Here is a 24,357-nt window from a genome sequence, read left to right as displayed (position 1 = left end):
GCAAGTTTTTGTGTTTTTTTTTTTTTTTTTAAATGTAGTTGAATATATAAATCTCTTCCATTGCTTCTGTGTTTGTGTCATTCTTGGAAAGTCCTCCTCATTCCAAGATTTAAAAATAATCTCCCCATATTTTCTTCTAGTACTTTTATGGTTTCATTAAAAAATTTTTTTGGCCCATCTTAAATTTATTTTTGTGTAAAGTGTGAGGTAGTGTATCCAGTTGTCCTAAAGCATTTATTGAATAGCCCATCATTACCTCTCTACTTTAAAATTCTACCTTTAAAAAAAATTGTGGTTAAAAAGCACATAACATAAAATTTACCATCTTAAGCGTTTTAAGTGTATAGCTCAGGAGGGTTAAGTTATTCACATTGTTGTGCAATGGATCTCTAAAATTTATCTTGCAAAGGTGTAACTCTGTACTCAATGAACAACAACTTCCCATTGAAGAGGTAACTTTTCATCATAGAATAGTCTCTGGTCTTTTTTACTTCTTGCTTGAACCACTATAAAAGCTTTGTAGCATCACCATAATTCCAATCTGCCTGATTCATTTTCCTCATGCAAATTCTGACCACAGCATTTCATTATTTAAAACCATGAGAAGCTCTCCTTGATATACTACAATTGAAATTAAGCCCCCTCCCCCCATTATACTCTTTCACAGCACCTGTACCTTTTCTTTGTGTCTCTTCTCATAATGTGTAATTGCAATTATCTGGGTGATATTTGACTTTTGTCTATCTCCTTGTTAAACTTCGGAGTTCATGAGAGAAAGGGCGATGTGCTCATCACATATTTGCACTGCTTAGTGTGTGCCTGGTACATAGTAGGTGCTAAGTCCATGTTTGTGGAATGATAGGTTCCCCTTGGTCTGTGGAATAAAGTAGAAACAATGCAAGATCTGATTTGAACTTAATCTTCTCTCAGCCCTCTGCCCTTCAAGGAAATCAAGCTGCTGGATTTTCTTTCCACCTTTCCCTGACAAAGCCATGAGCTTTCTAATCCTTGGTTCTGGTTTACACCATGCCCTGATTTTTCATTTGTGCCATGCCCTCCCCTCAGTCCCCCGCAACATTGCTGCCTTATGGAAATCCAATTTATCCTTCAAGACTATGGCTGTTTCCACCACTGGACTGTGAGTTCCTTGAGAGCAGAGACAGAGTCTCCCTAATTTGCCCTTAGGGAGCAACACAGCTCCTGGTCTCTAGGAGGCGCTCTTGATCATACATCTTCATCTGCTCCTAGTCTACAATCTCCTTGAGGGCAGGCAGTGTTCCTTACTTGTATGCATCTGGGAAACTTGCTTCCTAGCCCCCAGGGAGAGACTCGGAGTTGGCTTCAGAAATCTTCTGGTAACTTACTGAACATGTCTAGTTGTGTCCTGAGAGGCCTGAATATGAAATGGGGCAGGGGCAGAGGCTTCCCTGCCTTTCCCCCACTGTGCCCTGTGACATTCTGTCCCTCTGGCCCCTTCTCCAGCAATAAAAAATTATTGCTTCACACTCCTCACTCGAGCTCAGCCTGGATTCTTTCTCCCTGGAGTTGATTCCCTGCCTCCCTCTCCCTCCAAGCCCTCTGGAAAAGAAGCACTCAGATGGCCACACTTCCGAGCCCCAGCACCAGGAGGCAGGATTGCCATGCCCAAGATCTTGTTTTTCTTCTTCTTTCAGAAGCACTTTCTCTGGAAATGTCCAGGCCATTCCCTGCCAACACCTGCTTTCCAGCTGTACTCCTGTCACCTTCATGAGTCCAAGGCAACCTCTCCCCCGCAGAGGCACTGACTCCTGGCTTGGGCTTCTCCCCACTTATGGGTTGCTGACACCCTAGATGCTCCAGAGGTCAGGGGTGGCAAGCATTCCACCCTGCTGACTTGTTTTGTTTGGCCAGAATCATGTTTTTTGAAGGCCCCAGCAGGGGACGGACCCCATGAACCCTCCAGCCTTTTAGGGTCTAGGTTTCTTCCACATCTTGTCGTTCTGCTTTAGACCCCATTTCTGAGCCCACCCCTGCCCTGTGTCACTAGACTGTGCAGATTCTGAAACCCACTTGCTAACCACAGGTTCCCTCCTTTCCCTTCCCTTCCTTCCTCCCCCAATCCTGATCTCCTCTTCTCCACACATAAGCTTCCAGGCCCTCCAGCCCACCCTGTTTTCTCCATATTCTTCCATTGTTTTCTCTTTGTTTTCCCACCTCTGCCTCACTAGCCCCTCAGAACCCCATGTCTCCCTGTTTACAGGATTAGATAAATCTAACCATCCACCTTCAGTAGGATCATCTTAAAAATCAAAGTTGGTTAATTCTTTGCTTTCCTACTAACTTCCAGAGATCCTCCACAAGCTACAGGGCTGGTGGTTCTAAAGATAGAGACATGCTCCTCACTTGGTTTAGATTAGAAGAACAGAAAAATTCTGGTTTTTAGTCACCGTAGCCCCTTTCATGAACCTGTGCTGCATAACAGCTTTCCCCCTTACTCATTCTTTCCTTGGTTAGCTTTAGTCTTATTTTAAAACCCCATTGTTTCTGTAGGTAGATATTTCTTTGTGTAAAGGCACAGAACAAGGCCAGCGAGGATGCAACACAAACAGATAAACAGTTGCTACCTCTGTGCAGGGCCAGAGGTGATCAAGATTGAGAGAGAGATTGGGTCAAAGGGTTTAACCTTATCTTTAAAGTTTCTACTTTTCACAAAAGAGATTGCATCTTGTACTTACTACTTGTGAGATATTAAAAACAAACAAATGAACCAGTTTAGTACCAGGAAGCCTTCCCCAGACTTCCCAGGCAGATAAAGCTGTTTCCTTTTCTGGGATCAAACAGCACCTTCCCCAAGTGTTTAGGCAATATTGTGTTTGTAATTTGTTGGAGCCTGTCTATCTACTTCTAGATGGGGAACCCCTCAAAGCTACAAACTTTATCTAATTCTTGCTCCCATGCCTAGCAGAGTGCATGACCCGGAGCAGGTGCTCAGGGAGTGCCAAACCCAGTGCATTGCCTCTGCCAGCAGGCTCCTTTGAAAGTGCTTGCTGTGGGACAGGCTTCATGCTAGTCCTGAGCTGCTTCAAGTAATTTTTACAATGTGCAAGGAAGGATGTCTCTAGGAGTCTGAAATTTAGGTAAAGGAGACCCTTGGGTTGTGTCAACACAAGGATGGGGTTGAACTGTACCCCTCCATGGCCAGGATCCAGTTCAGTCTTACTGTCTTGTCACTTGGCATGCTTCTGAAGCCACCGCTCTTCAGCAGTTAATCTAAGGGCAAAGGCATCCCCAAAAGTTGAACTCGTCAAGTCCAGCCCTAATCTGTATCTCTAAGATGGAGAGGACAGCTCTAATATACAGACAGTGAGCCGGGGAGGCCAGAGTCAGGAGACACTCAGACCAGGCTTGGAGGGAGGGACAAAGCAATTGTCTGAGGGACTTGAAGAAGGCATCAGAATTTCGGTTTAATCGTGGAAATCTGTAGCTTTTGTAATTGTCCAGAGAAATCTGAGCTCCCAGGTCATAGGATCCTACTTAGGTCCTATCTACTGCTCAAAAGCAAAAGGGCAAAAGGATAGCCTTAATGGGTCAATTGGATTGGGGCTAGAGAGTGGGTGGGGGTGGCTTTTAGGGTTGGTGAAACGTGTGCCTTGTGGCCAGGGCAACCCTTTAAACTTGAATGTGCAAGTGGTGAGGAAGCTGAGGAAGGGTCTGTATCAATCTTTCTTCTGAGAAGGCTCCCAACCAGCTCCTGTATTCAACCTCGAATAGGAGAGTGTTCCTGGGGTCTTGGGGCAGTGAGGCTAGGTACTTGGGCTCCTGAAGACATAATGGCAGCGGTAGCAAGAATTCAGTGAGCAGGCCCCTACAGCTCCCCCCATTCCTCCCATTCCATCTATCTCCCTCCCAGCAATCTACCCACAACCCCACCATGGGCCTCAGAATTGCTGAAAAGGCATCAGACTATGCTACACCCCTTTAGACCTCAATGAAGAGCACCTCTAGTTGGCTCATCTCTTTGTAAGTAACTTTTATTTTTATTTACAACAGAATTGGTGGCTTTATTCCTCCATGTTTAGGGACAGTTGGCATCAGCAGCCAGATGGAAAGTCTGCAGTGAAGTCAAACTCATTCTGCCCCAGCCACAGCTCCGGAAGCTCATTGGCCCGGTCCAGTCCCAGTTCCACCACCAGTGACATCAGCACTTCCTCATCCACTGGGTCCGAATCGATGATAGCAGGGCTCTGGGCACTGGCAGAAGGAGAGAGTGACCCCGCCCCTCCCGCCTGAGCCCCAAAGCCCCAGTTTTGCAGGGGACCTGCCTCCCCGGGTTGGCCAGGAGTGGCGGCTGCCATCCCATGATACTGGCTGTTAAGTTTCTGAAGCTGCATACTGGCCAGCAGGTGAGGGGCAGGGTGCAGATTGAAGGGTGTAGGTTTAGTGGGAAGGGTGGTGGTAGGAGAGCCTATTGGAGGTGAAGATCCAGAGGAACTAGTGGGAACCCCATTGGCCTTGGTTCCATTCGAGGCTACCCCGGGGTAGTGCAGAGTGGCTACTGCTTTGCGATCTTTCACCCCCAGGTTAGAGTAGGCCAGAGAGCTCATCTCTTGGTTGGCATCCTAGAAGACGAGAAAGGCAGAGCATAATATAAGGCTCAGAAAGCTCCTAAAGGCACTTCATTTGGGGCTAGTGGTGGGGAGGTAGCAAGAAGACCCACTGCAAAGTTAAGCTCCCAACCCCAGGATCCTTTTGAGCTCAATGCTCAGAGCCAAGTCCTCGTGCTGGGCACCTGCCATCCTAAGTGGGTTTGCTGCTTTTATTTCCCTCCCTCTATCTCACCATTCTAATAAGGGCATTTCATTGTCCCTCTTCTCAGCCTCACATTAATCTTTTCAATGGTGTTGTCTTATTCTTATTCTACCTCTCTGCTTCCTGCCCTGCCATCTTCTTTCAACAACTCGAGTAGGTTTGATTTAACTACATTTAGGCAGAAGCTACCCTCTTTCTCCCCAGAGAAAGCTCTGTTGTCTCCTCTCTGCTAAAGGATACTAGGCACCACACCTAGGAGGGCCTACAACATGGCCACCCCAGATCAGCTCATCTTTTCATGTCTTAGTGTTTCTATTTGTAAAACGGAAAAAGTTACCTCCTTCACAGGTGAGGTGCCACCCTTGACATCAAGTGCAGGTCTTGACATCGTTGGCATTTCAGAGCCTTGGAAGAAGTTGGATAAATTGGTCGGAGGTGGTACTGCCAGCTGGAGCTGTTGTGCTGCATGTGACGAAGAAAAGGTAAGAAGGGCAAAGGACTCATTAGTCAAGAAAGCATTAGCAAAGCCCAAAGCAAGGCAATTTCACACGGCTACAAGGCAAGGATGGTGACAGAGTTAGACCCAAGACCAGAGACCACTTGAGCAAAGGAGAAGATCAAGCTGGAACTTTGTTTGCCTGAGGCAGGCAAGGTGCTTGGTTCAGCCAGGTGCTGCCCAGGTAGCCAGCTACCCACATCACCAAGAGGGTACACAATGATCGTTTCCTCATGCCAGTGATTTCAAAGCCCCAAGTGTGTGTGCGTGGGGGGTGGGATGGCACTGTTCCTGATTCTGAAGGCAGAAATGTCCCTAAGTAAGTAGCACACTGTTTCCATGGGCCACTGGCTTCTGGGCTAGAGATCTTGGGCCTCCACTACGACTGAGAGAAAGTGGGAAAGAGTCAGGATGAGGAAGACCTAGAAAGTTGGAGGCTGCAGCCCAGGGAAGAAATAAGTCCCCAAAGCAAATGCCATGGAGCTCCTAAGCCCTGACTCAGGTGTGGGTGTGAGAAAAGGCAACCTAATCAAGGTGGGCTGGGGGCTGTGAGGTGGCCAAAGAGCAGGGAAGAATGTTCTCAATTTCCTCCTTGCCTCAAGCCCCCACCAAGTCAAGCCTGCCAGCACAGGGTTTTCCCAGGACACCTGGTCTGAGCCCAGGCACACCCATCTGTAGTGACAGATGGGAATACTTCTTCCTGGAGGAAAACAGGCACAGAGATTCAGTGGCTTTCCTATTAAGTGCCAGTGGCTCTGGGGGCAAGATGTAGCACTCTTATGTCCGCAGGCCTCCCCTGTCCACTGAATCAGACCTAGAATGATTCAAATGGTTGCTGGAGAAATAATTCCCTAGCTCAGGCGCCAAAGGGTAAGGGAGTGAGGAAAGAAGAATTCCCTCAAATTGGAAAACAAAAAAATTCCTCACCTGAAAAACTCTGAAGTTATTTTTTTAGAAGTTTTTTTTAAGCTTTGTATATTCTAGCCTTTATGATGAATCAGAGATGTCGAATTTTGTATTTATAAATACCTTTTGCCCCAAAGAATCTTATGCACCTTAAAAAGCATCTCTAATCTTTCCAACAAAGCTAGAATTCTCCTTGTCATCTCCCTCCTCCAGTGGTCGTTAAGAATCTGCTCAGACACTTCTAGAAAGTGGCCACTTACTACCTCTCTTTACTGTCTTTGCACCACTTACTTGTAGAGGAGGGAGGCAATAAAATAGAGAAAGGAAAAAGTGGGGGAGAAAACATGAGAAAAAAATCAGTTGCTGGGTCACCACCACCACTGCTTGATTGGAACCCTGTTTCTTCTCTGAGGCAACCCAGTAATATTTCAAGCCAGTGATCACAAGACAAGGAGTCTAATCCATGCTGTCTTCCAGAGCCCAGCACCTTCAGTATCAAGCAATTTTCATATCCTAAGAAAAATGTTGAGAGGTCCTGCCCATCTTTCCTTGTTCCTATCCAGCCTTTCTTCGTGCCGCCCAAATGTACCCAAATGTACAAAAGAAACAACAGTAGCAACAATGGTAACAAAAAAAGGAGGGGGAAAATAAATAGAAAAAAAGAGAGAACCAGAAAAAGCGTCCGTTTTAGTATTGGTCCCTGGGGAAGACCCTTTTACTATATCTCCCCCTTCAGGCTCTGAGCTCCCCTAAACAGGACCTTGTTTCCATTCAAATCCGTTGCCTCCCATCGTAGCTTTCCCCCGCTCCCTACCTGCCTAAACCCAGGCCTGGGTCACTGCTCCGTAGGCGCTCAGTAAGTGTTGTTGAATCCGTCTGCAGAGGCAATCGCATTTCGATAGGAGTCCCTGCCCCCGCCTGCCCGATTTTCTGTCTCTACTTCTCCACCCAGCCCGTTGGAAGGCAAAACTTGGCAGCTCGGAAATGGCCCAGCCTGCTTCCCAAGCCGAGAGCTGACCACTGTGAAACGGTTGCGAGAGGCGGCTGGGCAACCCAGAGCAACAAGTGCCTCCTCACACGCTGTGCCTCGCGGGCTCCGGCTACTAGTTCCCGCCCGCCCTTCTCTTCAGACCTTCGCGTGGCCCGACAGCCCCCTTCCGCCTAGATGGGGGTGGGGGGAGGAGAAGAAAGAAAGGAGAGGCAGGTACAGTAGCTTGGTCTTTGACCTGTTGGGGGACCAAAAGTTAAAATGGCACCAACCGATGGCTCCATCTCTATTGCTATTTTCTCACTCAGGAGAAATTTAAAAATCCAAACAGTACTGCGGCTTGGCTTGGACGCGCTCTAATCCAGACCAGTCAGTTTTGCCACCTGAAAACTAAAGGCCCGTTGTTTGAGGACAGCTCGGCAGCCCTCGTCGCATCCAAGGTGGAGCAGCGGGAGCTGGGGGCGGCCTGGAGCATCCCTGCACAGTGGGCGCGAGCACCCAGGCTACCAGGCCCCCAAGCGTCCGTTCCACAAGTACTGTGTCAGGAACAGATAGTAGGGACCACAAGGACAGGCGGGCAGGGGCCGGGCTCTCCACCTCGGCGGTGAATTTGGAGCCCCTCGGTGTGGCCGCGCACGGGGGCGCACTCAAGCACCAGTGGCGGTAGCTCCTGCACCTCACCAACACTTAACTGAGCGCCCGCTGAGCAACCAACGCTGCCGCTGGCTGAGCCTACCGCCTAGCCAGGCTGCCTCTGTTCAATGCTCTAACCCCTCTACCAGAAGAGTGAGAGGCCCGGAGAGGTTCGGTAACTTGCCCAAGGTCACAGCGCTAGAAAGTGGCGGAGCCGGGACTGGCAGCTACGTCTTTCGGACTCCAAGTCCGACTCTCGGCGAGGCAGGGACACTGTGAGAGGTCGGCCTCGCTGCCCTCGTTTATAGGGAGAGAGGTGTGTGCGTGGGTGTGCGTGGCTGTGTGGGCGTGCGTGTGGGGGAGAGCAGAGGTCGATTGGGTGGTAGACGCAAGTTGCCCAAATTCGCTAACTTCCATCCCGCAATTCCCCTGAACTCAGCCCGAAAAGCCCCTCTCGCCTCCAGCCCCCAACGGAAACCTGAGCTTTGTGTAGCTCCGGAGCCCAAGCGTCCAGATACGGTCCAGGCGTTTAGCAAAGTCGGTGGAAGCCAAGCTGGAGAAAGCGCGGGCGCGGGGAGAAAAGGTGCTGCCGTCTCCCCAGGAGAAGCGGGCGCTTGGCGCCGCTGGCCGGCAGGCGGGAGCGCTGACAACGAACAGACTCACGCTGACGGGCTAGTGGCCGGCGGCCCCTCTACCCCCAGCAGAGCAGCTCTTGATCAGAAAACAACTCCCGCAGAATCCCCCGGCCCGCCGGGCCGCAGCCCGTTCCCCACACTCGCTCCGCTGGAGTCCCTCGGCCCCGCTGCCCAGCCCAGCGCCCTGCCGGGCGGCCCGGCTTACCTCAGCGAAGCCTCCTGCCTTGGAGAAGGAAGCGCGGAGCCCGGTGAGCCGCGGGCGAAGCGGGGGAGCCCTCAGCCCCTGGCACTCACGCAGCCACCGCAGCCACGAGCCGGTCGCGCTCAGTGCCACCCGACCCCGCGGCTCTTGGGGAAAGCCCGCACCGCTGCGCCGCCGCCTCTGCACCGCACCGTGCCGAGCCAAGCGGCCCCGGCCCGCGCCCGCCCGTCCGCCGGCGGCTTCGGCGCCTGACTCCGGGGCGGTGGCGGTGGCGGCCACCGTGCTCCCTTCCCGGCGCGGGGGACCCGGCTCTCAAGCCCCTATTGCCGCCAGTAGAGCCTTGATGCACACACCCGGCAGAAGGTTGGCCTCGGCTAGGAATCCCAAGAAGGAGACCCCCCCCTTTTTTTTCTCTCCCCCCCCTTCAATTTCCAAGTCTTTATAGCCGGCTTAGGGCATTATTAGCACATGTCCTGGCTCGTGGGTGAGTTGGTGGCAAAATCTGAACTGGATACTTACCCAGGGCCAGAGCTGGTACTGTGCCTTCCTTAGCCTTCTTCCTCCTAACCAGGAACGACCCTTAGCCTGCAGGCTGCCAGGAGGAGTGAGCAGCTTGCTGGGTGGAGTGAGCAGCCTTTAGGGCAGCTCAGCCGTATCCCTCCTGCCCGCTGCTCCGCTGGGAACATTTTATAGAGGCGGCTAGCGTGTGTGGCCCTTTAAAGGCGCTTGAGCTGGTGCAGTCACCGCGGATCGTGTGAAAGCGAAGGGCCGGCTGGGGAACGGAGTCCGATTGGCCCCCCGGGCACGGTTCCCGTGGTTGAGCTGGCAGACCTAGGCCCTGGGCACCCCGAGCCCTGAGCCCTCGGCCCACGCCTGCGCTTCTAAAGCTGGCGGGGGCCCGGCCCGGGACATGGTCTCTCCCTACCGCCCTGCATGGACTTGCCCAATAAATTAGGAGAGCTGTTAGTGTCTGTTTCTGACCTAAATCTAGCGGGTCGCCTGAGAGGGCTTCAAGAGGGGTTGTGGGGAGAGCTATGAACTCAGGGAGTGACCCCGAGCAGGGGGCGCACACGAAGCGGTGCCGGGGAGGGGGAGCACGACTTGGGTTTTCTGCAGGGCTTTCTCGGAGCCTGTCTGCCCCTTTGGGCTGCACATCTCCCTTGTTGAAGGGACGAAGCTGGGGTCCCTTTTCCCCTTAAAGTCGCCAGATTCCAGGCAGAGCCTCATTGAAGGCCTATCTGCCGGCAGCGGTGGCTTCTCTCGAAGGCCTGAGCCGGGGGTGGGCTTCCAGGTATTCTCTCCTGTGGTTATCCAGGGCTGACGGAGGCTCGTGGGATGCGACGCAGGAATATGCTGCCTTCCCGGACCTGGTGCAGCTCACGAAGCACGCCAAAGGCCAGGAACCGGTAGCAGGAAATGAAGAGCTTGCCCTTGGGCTCCCGGGGATTCCTCACGGGAAAACACGATGCCAGGTTATTTTATTATGATTATACAATCATTCCCATCAAGTAAGAATGCTATTTTGCATTCGGAGCACATCTTTCTCAGGCTGGGATGTTATCTTAAAAATTTTTATGGGAAAGAGGTCCAGCCTTCTCCTTCATCTCAGTTTGTGTTCCTTGTAGCCAAGAAGCCTCTCACCTCTTACAGGAAGGCCACCAGGATTACCCCCTACCACACTCCCCTTTTTGGCCCCTTTCGGCAACAACTACTTAGTTTACACTGTTTATAAAACATCCTCTTTTAAAAAGTCCAAAATAAAATGTTAAAAAGTGCAGGGGAAGGAATGTCACCAAGGCATATTCACTATGTATGTGTTCTGTCTTCGTAATTGGATTTGAAGACCTAAAGATCTTTTTCTTTTCTCCCCTCTTTTCCTTCTTTCATCCCCAAGTGCCTTGCATTTACCCTTTGAACAAAGTTCTGTTTGCTGACAGACTGATCGGCTTACTGACACAAAGATGGGCAGCAAACAGAGGGACAGGTCAAGGCCCTTTCTTGACACCTGGAGGAAGCTGGGGCAGTGTTCTGGACCCCAGGTAAACCCATTACCCAGCCCCCAAAGCTGCTTTGTGCTCCTCCATTTGTTTGCCTCACCCAGCTCCACCACAAACCCCAGTAACAACCACACCATTGCTGTGCTTTCTCACTTTACCCAAAGATCATGTGTTGTACCTAGTTTCCTTCTGATAAAAGGTGGGATCTGTTGGTACCATAAAACCCTATAGAGTTTGACTGTAAAATACACTTTCAAGCCATCTCTTTGTTTGCCTGAGGCGAGAGACATTAGGATTTCAAATTGTGCTTTACTAATTTGGACCGCTGACCTATCCCTCTCGACCTATCCCTCTCAGCCCCGCTGGGGAACAAATCTAGAAACCTCGGCAGCGGCTTCATTGCAGGCTCCGGATCCGTGAGGTGGCGAATCCACCTTCCATCTATTGGATGGCTCCCAGGCCAATTGTTAGAAAGAGGCATATGTTCAACTCGGTTTCTGGAGTGTCTCCGGAGCAGTTGCTCAACAGCTATCCCCTCCCCCATCCAGACCATTGAAGGGCAGAAAAAAGAGCGCCCTCCGCCCCATTTCTGTGCCCACAAGCCCGAAAGGGTCTTCCTACTGGTGACTTCCTGTCATCTCTACTGTCCACCTCCTGGAGAGCAGGAAAGAGGGCTTCAAACGCTCAGCTCTGGAGCACAAAAGCCACCCCTTTTTTGGGGGGCGTGATAGGAGTAGAGGTTAGTTGCAGAGGCTGGGAGAGAGCAAAGGAGACATTTGCATTTCTCTGCAAATAAGCCCCGTATCTCTGACTTCCCAGCCGGCTCCAGCTGAGCCCAGAGCTCTCCGCTGAACTCTTCTCTCCAACTTGGCAACTAGACTTCGAGCTCGAGTAGCAAGTAGAGGACAGCAATGGTCACCCAGCAAGAACCTTCTGTGCAACAGCATTGGGCCTGACATGTTCCCATCCATCATTTCATTTAATTCCCACCTGTAAGGCAGGTTTTACCAAGGTGAAACTGAGTTCCAGAGATATGCCCAAATTCACACAGTCTGGAGACAGGTATTTGAATCCGGGTCAAGCTGACTGCAAAGTCCTTACCCTCACCCTTGCACTTCCCTGCCTGGAAGGGTAAGGAAACATTTAGGCTGTATCCAGAGTACAGTTTCAGGGGTCAGTCCGCCTGGGTTTAAATCCCTACTTTGCTATTTACTAGCTGTGTGATCTTAGGCTACGTGGCTTCATTCTTAGGGCCTTAGCTTTCCCATCTTCTAAATGGGATTGTAGAGTTATTGAAAGGATTGACGGAAAAGCTTAGTCTGGTTGGTGTCCACTGTGTAGTAAGTGGTCAAAAAGTGCTGTTATTGTGCCTTCTGATTCTTTTTCTTTTGCCTCTTAGTCCTGCCTCGGCTCACACACTTCAGGTTCAATAATATTTGCTGACTGATTAATTAAAAAAACAGACTGAGAGGGCTATCTGAACCACATGGCAGGGACCAATATAAGATAATCACCTTTTCCCTGACAGCTGGAAACATCCAAAATAGTCTCCAGAAACATATACTCAATATGTGTGTAGAAAAGTTAAAAAGTAGAAGTCTTTGTTCAAGAATGTTTGGAGCAGAATTGTTTACAATGGTGAAAAATAGAAAGCAATCTAAATGTCCATGGAAGGAAGTATCCCTTGGGACCTTGACACTTAAAAACAACAACACAACACCAAAAAAAAAACAACAATTGATTTCCAAAAACTCATTTATGGGAAAATGTTCACTACAAAATATTAAATAAAAAACAAAACACAAAAAACCTCTGGCCTTAGCGGGCGTAGCTCAGTTGGTTAGAGCATTGTCTCCATACCTCAAGGTTGCAGTTTCGATCCCTGGTCAGGGCACTTACAAGGGTTGACCAATGAATGCATAAATAAATGGAACAATAAATTGATGTTTCTCTCTCTCTCTCTGTATCCCTTTCTCTCTCTAAAATCAATTAAAAATTAAATGGTACAAACTTAACATTAAAAAAAACACACCTCTGGGTACAAAGTTGCATAAATATGATGCCAAGTTGCAAAGGGCACGAAGAGTAGAATATTAAATAGTATGTTTCTAGCCATGTATGAATATGGATAATGAAGCGATGGTCAGGAAAACACCAAAGTAGCAAGAGCATCAGTGTGGTGGTAGGATTATGAGGGACTTTTTCTCTCTTCATGTCATACAACATTATTCTTATAACTAAATATAAGTTTATAGTTAATGAAGTGCATAAACAGTATGCTTCCACTTTTGTTAAAATTGTATGTGCACAGAAGAAATATTGGAAGTAAATACACCAAAATGATAACAGTGATTATAACTGAGTAGTGGGATTATGGTACTATTTTTATTTTCTTTGTTTTTCTGCAATATGCTTACATTATTTTCTTACAATTAAAACAGATTTATAATTTGGAAAGTGGATGATCAGTATGATCCCACTTGTGTTAAAAGTATGTATGCAAATTGAAAAAAGTGAGGAGATCTATGAAAATAATGTTTTTATTTTAGATGGTAAAGGGTTATGGGTAATTTTCCCTTTTGATTTTCTGGAATATAGTTACTTTTATAATTAAAATAAAATGATACACAAATGGCATATACAGTAGGACCCCATTTGTGTGTGTGTATATATATATATATATATATATATATATATATATATATATATATGCATAGAATAAATAATAGGCTACTCCAAAACATGGTTGTCTCTGGGTGGTGGGATTTCTTCATTTTCCAATTATTTTTACAGTCATCATGTATTATTTTTTTAATTATGAAAAATGTAAAAAGCAGTTCAATACTGAAGTATTTATGGGAATAAAGGGAATGTCTAGGATTTGTGTGTTTTTTTTAAATCCTCACCTGAGGATATTTTTTCCACTGTTTTTTTAGGGAGAGTGGAAGGGGGCGAGGAGGGAGAAGAGAGAGACAGAGGAGGGGTGTTGCCTCCCGCATGCACCCTGATCAGGGTGGGGATCAAATGTGCAACCAAGGTACTGCCCTTGACCCGAATAGAACCCTTGACCTTTTGAACCCAGGCCGACACTCTAACCACTGAGCAAAACTGGCCAGGGCTGGGATTTGCTTTTAAATATTCCAGTGGGGACATGGTTAAGTGAGTGGGGATATAGATAAAATAAGATGGATACATGGCCTTCTTCTAATATTTACTTACGTGTATGTTTAAAAAGTTCCATAAATGTTTCTTAAAAAGCATTTTCACATACATTATCTCTTTCAATCTTATGCTAACCCTGTGGGGTTATTGTCATTTTATAGAAAACTAAGATTCAGAGAGATGAAGTCACTTGCCCTAGGTCACACAATGGCAAGCGAGAGAGCGGACTTGACATGGGCTCCTCACGCTAAGCCCAGGGCTCATCACCACATCCCAGTTGCTTCTTCTTTTTAATAATTAAAAATGATTAACATTTTGTTTGGTTATAAATGTCATAACTGTTCCCTGCACAGAATGTGGAAATAACAGGAAAGCATCAGGAGAAAAACATAATAATCAACTCAACCTAATCAGAGTTAACTCTTTGGTGTCTGGCCATGTACACATTATCTAGGCTGCCTCTAACTCCAGAGGTAATGGGTGAGGCAGATATCGCAGTCCAGAGTGGTGAGTCATTCCTAACAGGCTAGTGAGCATCATGTATGGGGGCTCAGGTGATGGTGGGTCCTTGCCACTGCCCTCCCCTTCTTCCCTGGTGCCCCCTTCAGGGACTGCAGTTTAGACCACAGTTCTTTCCTGTATCCTTCCTTGCTCCTTACAATCTCAAGCAATGCAAGTATGTCTGGGGAAGTCCAGATCGCCCTTTCCCCCTCACTTCATCTGGAGACCCTGCCCAGAAGGCCCCTTGGCATCCTAAAAGTCTGCAACCACACTGACTGTGGTTGTGCCTCCACTTCCCCATCTGGAAGATGCTAGGGAGAATAGCAGACCAGTGGGTCTCTGCCAGGGAGTGATGAGCTAATGTCTGTAGTGCTTTCCAGACCCTCAGAGCAAGGTGCCGGAGCCTCCCCAGCTTCACGCCTGCTGACTGCCAGCCTGAGTGAGCGCCTGGGCCTGGCCACTCTGTGCCCAGGGAGCAGCCACATTCCTCTTCCCTAGGCCAGCCTGTCTTCTGCTCCTTTGTTATAAAAGAGGAGGAGGAGGAGGAGGAGAAGGAGGAGGAGGAGGAGGAGGAGGAGGGGGACTGAAAAGAAAAGACGAAAGAGAGAGGGAACAAGATTAGCGCTGGGGAAAGGGCCTTGAGAAACAGAAAACTGAAGAGAACAGAGAGATAACAGGGCATCCTTGGGCACTTCAGTCAGCTTTGGCCTTGGTTTCCTGTTTATACAAGGGGGTGGGGAAGTTTGGAAAGGGCCAAGAATTGGGTCCAGTTGAATTGATTCTGTACTTGATTTCCTGTTTTTATACCTAATGGCAAAACCACAAATATACAAACAGCTCTGGTCACCCAGCCTTTCATATCCTTGGGCACTGTCTCCATGGCTCTTGGGTGATGTCACTCTAGTGTATGCCCCTTCTCTGTTCTCCCTTCTAGCATTCAACTTCACAAGAACCATAGGAAGTCAACACTATCAACCCCATTTGAGAAACAAGGGCATTGAGGCACAGAGAGATGAAATAACAAGGCCAAGTTCACACAGCTAGTAAGTAGCAGACCTGGGATTTACAGTCAGGTCTGACTCACTCTGTTCAGTAGGCTCCCTGATCCTCTGTTATCTGTGTCTGTGCTTTTCAATCTTAGAGGATGGACGTTTCCCCATACCCATTGCAGTAAATGGTCAATGTATGTGGTCAGAATATATGCATGGCCCAGGTTGAGGGAGAGACCCTGAAGGATAGCCCAGTTAGTGGCTGTGGCAGGAATCTCCAGGGATGAGGTATAGGGTGAGAGAAGGCTTCAGCCTAAGTATGGCAAAGGTGACTGAAAAATATTACCCAGGGAAGAGCATAGGGTTCAAAGGCAGGAAGAGTGAGAGGTACTGCTATAGGGGAGAAAGGAACAGCCAGGCCTTGGGCTGTTTGGGTGTCAGCAGTAAAGCTGGAGGCCTTGGGAAGGTGTGAGGCTTTGTGGGGGAAGAGGAACTTTGCTTTAAGCATGTTTAGTTTAAGCTGTTGGCAGAACATCCGAGTGGAAATAGTTTGCACACAGCCAGGAATATAGGACTGGAAAGAAAGTGTGAGGTTGTGTCAAAAAGAGCGGTAGGCAGGATGACTTTTGGCCAAACTGTGGGGAACTTTCCCCTGCCCCCTCTCCACCAGGACAGAGAGGGGTTTTCTCCTCGGGTTCCAGAACAAGACACTGCTTTTCCACCACAACTCTCCCTCCATCTCTCTCCGCTCCCTGGCCCCTCCAGCCCAGCACAATGTTGGACACATGCTTCAAAGACCTAAAGGGCAGTGTGAGGGGAATCTCAGTCCATAAATTTCCCCATGCTAGGGAGTGACAAGGGCCTCGTCTCACTTTGCTAAATGTATTTTGGCTAGACTTTAAGCATGCCAAGCCTTCCTTAGTTTCACTTCTAGAACACAAGCCTTTGGGGTCTTTTTTGCTCTCCCTTTTCTGCCATGCTCCATCTTAGGTCAGTGCAGTGTCTGTCAGCTTACTTCATCTTTAAAAAAGTGAAGCCATGTTAGTCTGGCCCTGCTGCAGCGTCAAACTAAAATTGTTCCCCTTACCTGAGCACTCAGGTGATGTGGCAGCCCCTTGTCCCCCAATCTTATCTTCCCTGCACTCACCTCTCTTGGGCTTTGGGGTCCTGCCCTCCCAGCTTCCCAATCCCATCTCATCTGAAGCTTCAAACTTCCACTCATCATCTATCCATGTACCCCAGTATTTCACTAATCAGAGCTCCCTCTATGGAGAAGTCTCCCAGCTTGGACCAGTAGCCCCCATTGCCTCTCTGGGTCAGCTCAGACAAACATGGCTGTGTGAACACAGTTAAGATTGATTTTGCACGTACCACCTGGTGGGCTGAAAATATTTCTCCAGATTTCCACAGAGACTTGTCTCTCTGGACCTCAGTGATCAGAGCTGGAGATGGATCCAGGGTCTAGAGTACCTTCGGGTGGGGATGTCAGGCCACAGACTCTGCTGTCAGCCATGAAGAGAGGACCACGGGCCAGTTACCCAAGATCCCTCTGCTGCTTTGACACAAAGACAATGCCCCTCAGCTAGCACACAGTTTTCTTTTGCTAATCACAAAAAGACACCTCCTCTGGAGGACCAATTAGAAATAGGTGATGCTCCCTCTGGGATTTACATAACCCTCACCCCAGGGCACATGGCTTTGTAAGAGGAACACCAGCTGAATTTCAGGCATCCACCTGTGCAGCGCACAACCTGCAGAAGCACACTTGGAGATCCTGCCATGAGATGAATGTGGATCAGCACCCAGCTTAGGTTCTTGCAGTGGCCCTGCATCACTAAGAAAACCAACCACCCTAGGAGTTTTATTCCTGCTAACTCTGATTAAAAACATCAATGGTAACATTTCCTGAGCACTTATCAGGTGACAGGCCCTCACTGTTCTCAGTACTCCATACTTTCTCATCTAATTCCCACAAAAACTTTTGTTAGCGAGTATAGTAAGTCACTTAACATCATCGTTAGGTTCTTGGACTGTAAGAGAAACGATGTATAAGGAAACCAGTTTTCTCATAGGCTAATTGATATAAACAAAGATTAAATTTCTGTGGCACCTCATCAATACCATAACTAAACGATGTTGAATGAAATGATGTTACTTGAGGACCTGCTGTACAATTATTACCTCATTCCCTTTTTGCCAATAGGGAAATTGAGGCACAGAGATATTCACAGCTTGCCAGTGTTCTACACGCTGTACATTTGTGGGCTGAGGATTCAGACCAGGCAGACTGGCCCCAGAACCTCTGCTAGTGACTAGCAGGCATCACTGTCTCCTAAGTAACAACTGCTGGGACCTACCCTTTCCCATTCATGAGCAAGATCAGTTCTCATACCCGTCCACCCTTATGTGAGGTTATCACTATTATTATCGATCCCATTTTACAGACTAAAGGAGGAGGCTCAGAGAGGTGAGGCAACCTTGCTGAGGTCACATAGCTAGCAAGTGAGGATGCTGGAATTTGAATCAAGTCCTGCTTGATTCTCTCTTTCCCACTCTCTAGCTACCCTTCCCCTCAGAAGATCTTTTCTCAAAGCTGAATGTCAGAGCTGATGGGGACTAGAGAGATGACCTCATCTGAACCTCTCACTGTTACAGAAGAGGAAGCTAGTATTGTATATCAGTATCTGGTTAGAGTCAGGGGAAAAGAGATGGACAGACTGAGCAGAAAGAAATGCACTCAATGGGGAGAGAAAGAAAGAACAAAGGAGAGTGCAAGAAAGAGCAAAAAAGAGAGAGAGAGAGTGAGTGCCTGGAGGAAAACAAAACAAGGAAAAGAAATCAAATAAGAAAGAAAAGGGCCCAAAGTGGGGTGAAGGCATAAGTGACCAGCCATCTGGAAGCAGCACTAAGTAGTGAGGATGTGAGTTAATGAAGCAGGGGAACCAGACCAACGGAAAGAAGGCATGGCTCCCACAAGAGATTTCCCCAGGGAGCTTTGGGCTGGGGGAATGGGAGGGAAGCTGCCCTCTCTTATGTGCCAGGAAGGCCCTGAACAGGCCCAGTGGGGCTTGCCTCTGAAGAGCCTCTCTTTGCACTTCCCGCACACTTTCTTCAACCCTCTCCTAAGTGTTACCTTTGGAGTTTCCAGTGTGGATGATTCCCTGCCATGTTTGAAACCAGGCCTTCTGGCACCTTGCCTGGTCTGAGGGGATGAGAAAATGCTGGTTCTTGCCACTGTTAGCTGGAACACAACAGGGATAGCTAGGGAGAGAAAAATGGCTGCCCAACCTGCTGTAGGCATTGGCCTAGTCTGACATCAAGAGCATGAGGCTCTGCCATCAGATTGACTTTGGTTCAAGTCCCGAGGCTACCACTTCCCAGCTGTATGACCTTGGGCAAGTGACTTTAGCTCATTGGGCCTCAGTTTCCTTAGATGTAAAGAAGGGAAAATGAGAATACTTACCTTATAAGGTTGTGCCAGGGTTGAGTGAGATAATGTCTGTGGCCATAAACGCTCAAGTGTTGTACACATGTGAGTAATTTCTCTGACCCCTGTTCACTGCTGCTTGGGAGATGGAGTCAGCCTTCCAATTTGAGTCCAGTTCCAAGCTTGACTTCACCTTCTTGGCCCTGTTTTCCTCATTGTCACATATGACTGTGTGGGAAGTTGGGCCTCCTAACCCACAGGGGTGGGCTTACCAGGGCTGGCTGTTATCCTATGCAGTTGTTCCTTCAGGCTACAAATGTGAGCTGAGGCCCTGCTTAATCCTGCTCTAGTCACCAAGGTCTCAGATGGGGACCAAGGTGCCACTTGGCTCTCAAGGAGTTCCGAAGGAGTTCCTCAAGGAGATAAAAAAGCAGATATTAATAAAATCCAGTGGGAGATAGGAGAAAGTGACTTCTGAGTTGAGGGCCAGCATTCCCCAGGTGTAGGGAACAGTATGTGCAAATGCATTGATGGGAACTAGAACAGCACAAGATGGGGTTGCTGAGGTCACAGGAGCCAGACTTGGATGCTGCATTATGAAATTCAGCTTTGATATTGTGCTCACTGAAGGTTAAGTGGGCAGATATACATGAAGCCTGGTACAGTTTGTTAGTTTGTCACTCAGTAAAATATGTTCATTGCCTCGACCTTTTCCATTCACCCTCCACCCTCACCAGCAAGCAATCTAGCTGAGCCTTAAGCTTCTAGGAGAGATCCCAGTCCTCTCTCTTGAACTTGGCACAAATAAGGTACCCGTCCCTTTCCCCCTCTCCTCCCTCAGCTTCCCAAGCTCAGTAAATGACACTACTGCTTACACAGTTTCTCAGGCCAAAAACCTTGCCTTCATCTTTCTTTTTCTCTCTTACTCTATGACCAACTAACTGATCAGCAAATTCTGTCAGCTCGCTCTTTAAAATAGGTCCAGGATCCAAACAATTTTTTATCACTTCCACAGCCACTACTCTGGTCCAAGCTACTGTCATCTATTACCTAGATCACTGTTGCAGCTTTCTGACTGGTCTTTTTGCTCCCCTATGCCTTGTCCTTTGTAGTCTCTTCTCCACACAGCAGCCAGAAGGATCCTGACCTTCTCTGCTCAGGAGCCTCAATGACTCTCCATCCCACTCAGTGCAAAAGTCGAAGTCCTATATGACCTGGTCCCTCCTACTTTTCCATGTTCTTTCCCTCCCTCTCTCTTCCTCATTCCCTCAGCTTCACGCATATGGGCCTTGCTGTTTCTTCAATGCAACAAGGTAGTTCCTGTCTGTGGCTCTTTGCATTTGCTGTTCCCTCTGCCTGAAACACTCCTTCCTGGACAATCACATGGTTTGCCACCACACTACATTCAGGACTTTACTCAATGTCACCTCCTTAAATGGTCCTTCCCTGGACAGTCTATGTAAAGTAGCAACTCTCAACATCTACCTGGCTTGATTTTCTCCATAGCACTGATCACTACTTGCCATATTATATTTATCATTTGTCTCCACAGTTGGAATGCAGACTCCATGAGGGTAGAGGTTTTTGTATTTTTTTCTTTTGTATCCCTGATGATGAATACACTGCCTGGCACATAGCAGGCCATCAATAAATATCTTCTGAATGAAGGAATGGCTGAACCAGAGTCTGGTTTCTGGATATGGGAGAGGGAAGTTGTAGGAGAGTCAGAGGTGAGATGGAGAAGAAATTAGACAAATGGGCTTAGGAGTGGAATGTGTAACAGGTTCTGCAGAATATTCCTCAAAGGAGAAAAAGATATGAGTAAAAACCAGATGGAGTGTGGTAGAGGAGAGCCCAATAACCCATGGGCAGAGTGAGTAGGATTGGAAGGATGGTGGTTTTTCCTTCCCTCCAACCTTCTAGGCTGGTAATCCCAGGATCATGCCATGGAGCTGACAGGTACCTTTGAAGGAAGCAGCCCAGTCTGGCAGGAAAACTGCAGGGCAGTGAGTGGTGCCACCAGCCTGGCAGAGGAGCAAGCCAGAGAGAACTGGAGTAAGCCTTGAGAAATGGCAGTTGCTCCTGCTCCACCTTCCACAGTATACAGCTGTGATTTTGGTGGTTTCTCTTTTGCTTATCTCCTTTCACATATACATGTATTATTCCCACTCCTCAGTTTAACCCTCATTCCCATTTTTATTTTGCCTTGATCTCCATTTACAACTAGTGAAAACCCATGCCCTCCATGAAACTCACAGTGTGCTTCCCAACAGCATGTTTCAAAAGGCACTTAGGCAACCTTTGGGGGAAGATATATTAGAATTGCATGGAATGTCTGCAGCTAGCCTGGGCCCTGAGGGAAGCAGGAGGAACTTACAGTTGCTGCTTTTCCTTTAGTTCCTCACAACACTGACTGAGGTCCTACTCTGTGCCAGTCAGGAGTGCTGACATGAAGAGTGGGAAAGGTCTCAAATATCTCAGATAGTTAAATAATAACATACTATCAAGCATATAAAAACATGTCCAACCTCACTAGTAAAATTAGACAGACAAAAATTCAAACAATGATCTATTACCCGGCTGGGTGTGGCTCAGCGGTTGAGCGTCAACCTAGGATCCAGGCGATCGGGGTTCGATTCCCGGTCAGGGCACATGCCTGGGTTGCAGGCTCTATCCCCAGTCAGGGGCATGCAGGATGCAGCCCATCAGTGACTCTCATCATTGATGTTTCTCTTTCTCTTTCTCCCTCTCCTTTCCTCTCTCTGAAATCAATAAAGATATATTAAAAACAAACAAACAAACAAACAAACAAAACCAACAATGAGCTATTTTCACCTCTTAGATGGGCAAAGATGAAGTTCCAGGGAGCAGTAGAAGCAGCCAGAGTCACCCAGTCTTGGTGGGACTGTGATAGGTACGACACTCTGGGGATCAAAATCCATCATCTGTTTTGTTTGTTTTTAATGTACATGCTCTTTGATCCAGCTGTCACACTTCAACAAATTTATCATAAGGAAACAATACAACAAATGTGTAAAGGTGTAAGTACGAGGATCTTTATTACAATGATTTTTTTTGAGACAAAATTCACATAACATAAAATTAATCATTTTAAAGTCAATAATTTAGTGGCATTTGGTGCATTCACAGTGTTCTGCAACCACCACCTCTATCTACCTACTTTCAAAACATTTTTATTACCTCAAAATAAAGTCTATACCCCTTAAACAGTTACTCCCCACTTGCCCCTCTGCCCAGGTCCTGGCAACCACCAATTTGCTTTCTTGTCTTAATTGTTTTGTTTATTCTGGATGTTTTATATGAATGGAATCATACACTAGGTGACTTCTCATGTCTGGCTTCTTTCACTTAGCGTGATTTTTTCGAGAATCATGAAGGGTATCAGAACTTCATTACTTTTTATGGCTGAGTAATGTTCCATTGTATGCAAATAACAATAATTTGCTTATCCATTCATCCATTAATGGACATCTGAGTCATTTCCACCTTTTGCTCATTGTGAATAGTGCTGTTATGAACATTCACATACATGTATTTGGACATCTGTTTTCAATTCTTTTGGTGTATATACCTAGGACTGGAAATGGTGGGTTATATGGTAATTCCATGATTAACTTTTTTTTTTTTAAATATATCTTTATTGATTTCAGAGAGAAGAAAGGAGAGGGAGAGAGAGATGGAAACATCAATGATGAGAGAGTCATTGATAGAACCTGCAACCCAGGCATGTCGCCCTGACCGGGAATCGAACCCTGATTGCCTAAATCCTAGGTCGATGCTCAACCGCTGAGCCACACCTGGCCAGGCCATGATTAACTTTTTAAGGAACTGCTAAACTGTTTCCACAATAGCCGCACCATTTTACATTCCCACCAGTTATGTATGAGGGTTCTAATTTCCCCACATCTCCTTGTAGACTCTTGTTATTTTTTGTTTTGTTTTTAAAATTATAACCATCCAAATAGGAATAAACTGGCAATTCATTGTGCTTTTGATTTGTATTTCCTTAATGACTAATGGTGTTGACCATCATTTCATGTGCTTGTTGTCCATTTCTATATCTTGTTTGGAGAAATGTTTAATCAAGTTCTTTGTCCATTTTAAAAGTGGTTGTGTGTTTCTTGTTGAGTTTTTATATATTCTTGCTACTAGATCTTTCTTAGATATATGCTTTGCAAATATTTTCACCCATTCTGTGGGTTTTCTTCTCACTTTCTTGATAATGTTCTTTGCACCACAAACGTTTTTTAATTTTGATGAAGTCCAATTTATCTATTTTTCTTTTTGTTGCTTCTGCATTTGGTGTCATATCTGAGAATCCATTGCCAACCTCAAGGTCAAGAAGACTTATCTGTTTTCTTCTAAGAGTTTTATGGTTTTAGTTCTTACAATTAGGTGTATGATCAATTTTGAGTTGATTTTTCTACATGGTGTGAAGAAAGGGTCCAACTTCATTCTTTTGCATGTGGAAATACGATACAATTGCTCCAATACCCTTTGTTGAAGAGACTGTTCTTTCCTCATTAAATGGACTTGGCACCATTGTCCAAAATCAATAGGCCACATATGTATTGGTTTATTTCTGGACTCTCAGTTCTATTTCATTGATTTATATGTCTATAGTTATGCCAGTAACATCCTATTTTGATTACTGTAGCTTTGTAGTAAGCTTTGAAATCAAGAGGTGTGAAACCTTCAACTTTGTTCTTTTTCAAAGTTTAGCTATTGAGGTCCCTTGAAATTCCATATGAATTTCAGGATGATTTTTTTTTTTTATTTCTGCAAAAAAGTCATTGGGATTACATTGAATCTATGGATCAATCTGAGTAATACTGACACCATAGCAAAATTAAGTTTTCCAACCCATGAACACAAATGTCTTTCCATTTATTTTTGTCTTCTTTAGTTTTTTTCAGCAACATTTTGCAGTTTTCAATATACAAGTCTTTCACCTCCTTAGTTAAGTTTATTTCTAAGTATTTTATTCTTTCAGATGTTATTGTAAATAGAATTGTTTTCCCAATGTCCTTTTCAGATTGTTCATTGATATAGAAACACAACTGATTTTTGTTTGTCAACCTTGTACCCTGCAACCTTACTGAATTTGTTTAGTAACTGTAGTATATTTGTTGTTGTTGTGCAGTGTTTCTCTTTGTAAAGAAAAATGAGAAAATCTGAATATTTATCATTAGGGAACATCTATATAATGTGACTACTTTTTTAGGGATCAGATATGGCATCTTTTTGGTATGTCTGAAATATGTCATAATAAAAGATGAATAAAATAGTCCTTTGTGGAATTATTTGGAAAGTTGTCCATGGCATATAATAAAGTGAGATGAAGCAGGTTACTGAACAGTATGATTGCACTGATATAAAAGTCAAATGGTCATACATGTATAATGCCAGCTCCATGGAGACAGGGATTTGTTGTCTCCTTTGTCCATAGATGTAATTCCAGTGCCTGACACACTGCATGGTACATAGTAGGTGGTCAATAAATATTTATGGAATAAATGAAAAAACTGTCTGAAAAGACCAAACTACTAATAGTCGTTATTACTGAGGTGTGAGATTATGAGAGAATCATTATCTGTATTGCATATATACTG

General features: G+C 46.6%; 1 protein-coding gene across 3 annotated transcripts; it reads right to left on the bottom strand.

The window, feature by feature from the left end:
* Nucleotides 1-3,984: 3,984 nt before the first annotated feature.
* CITED1 (Cbp/p300 interacting transactivator with ED-rich tail 1) lies at nucleotides 3,985-9,254 on the bottom strand. 3 transcript variants are annotated; one of them, XM_016217626.1, is made up of 3 exons: nucleotides 9,168-9,254; nucleotides 5,126-5,250; nucleotides 3,985-4,598 (listed from the first exon to the last, which is right to left on the bottom strand). In XM_016217626.1, the coding sequence occupies exons 2-3, from the start codon at nucleotides 5,183-5,185 to the stop codon at nucleotides 4,071-4,073; spliced, it is 588 nt and encodes a 195-aa protein (XP_016073112.1). In that variant the 5' UTR covers nucleotides 5,186-5,250; nucleotides 9,168-9,254; the 3' UTR covers nucleotides 3,985-4,070. The 3 variants fall into 3 exon arrangements, with proteins under 3 accessions (XP_016073112.1, XP_016073111.1, XP_016073113.1); XM_016217625.2 differs by lacking the exon at nucleotides 9,168-9,254 and adding an exon at nucleotides 8,652-8,739; XM_016217627.1 differs by lacking the exon at nucleotides 9,168-9,254 and adding an exon at nucleotides 8,290-8,308.
* Nucleotides 9,255-24,357: the final 15,103 nt, after the last annotated feature.

Source organism: Miniopterus natalensis, chromosome X, assembly GCF_054644295.1.
Source record: "Miniopterus natalensis isolate mMinNat1 chromosome X, mMinNat1.hap1, whole genome shotgun sequence".
NCBI lineage: Eukaryota > Metazoa > Chordata > Mammalia > Chiroptera > Miniopteridae > Miniopterus > Miniopterus natalensis.
Note: the sequence above shows the minus strand (reverse complement) of the source record. Positions and strands in the feature narration are given on the sequence as shown.

What these genes read in the sequence shown, in the direction of transcription:
- CITED1 (XM_016217626.1), bottom strand. Translation starts at nt 5,185, where the DNA reads ATGCCAACGATGTCAAGACCTGCACTTGATGTCAAGGGTGGCACCTCA. An exon ending in GCACCTCACCTGTGAAGGAG is followed by an intron (nt 4,599 to 5,125) that starts GTAACTTTTTCC and finishes CTCGTCTTCTAG; the next exon opens with GATGCCAACCAAGAGATGAG.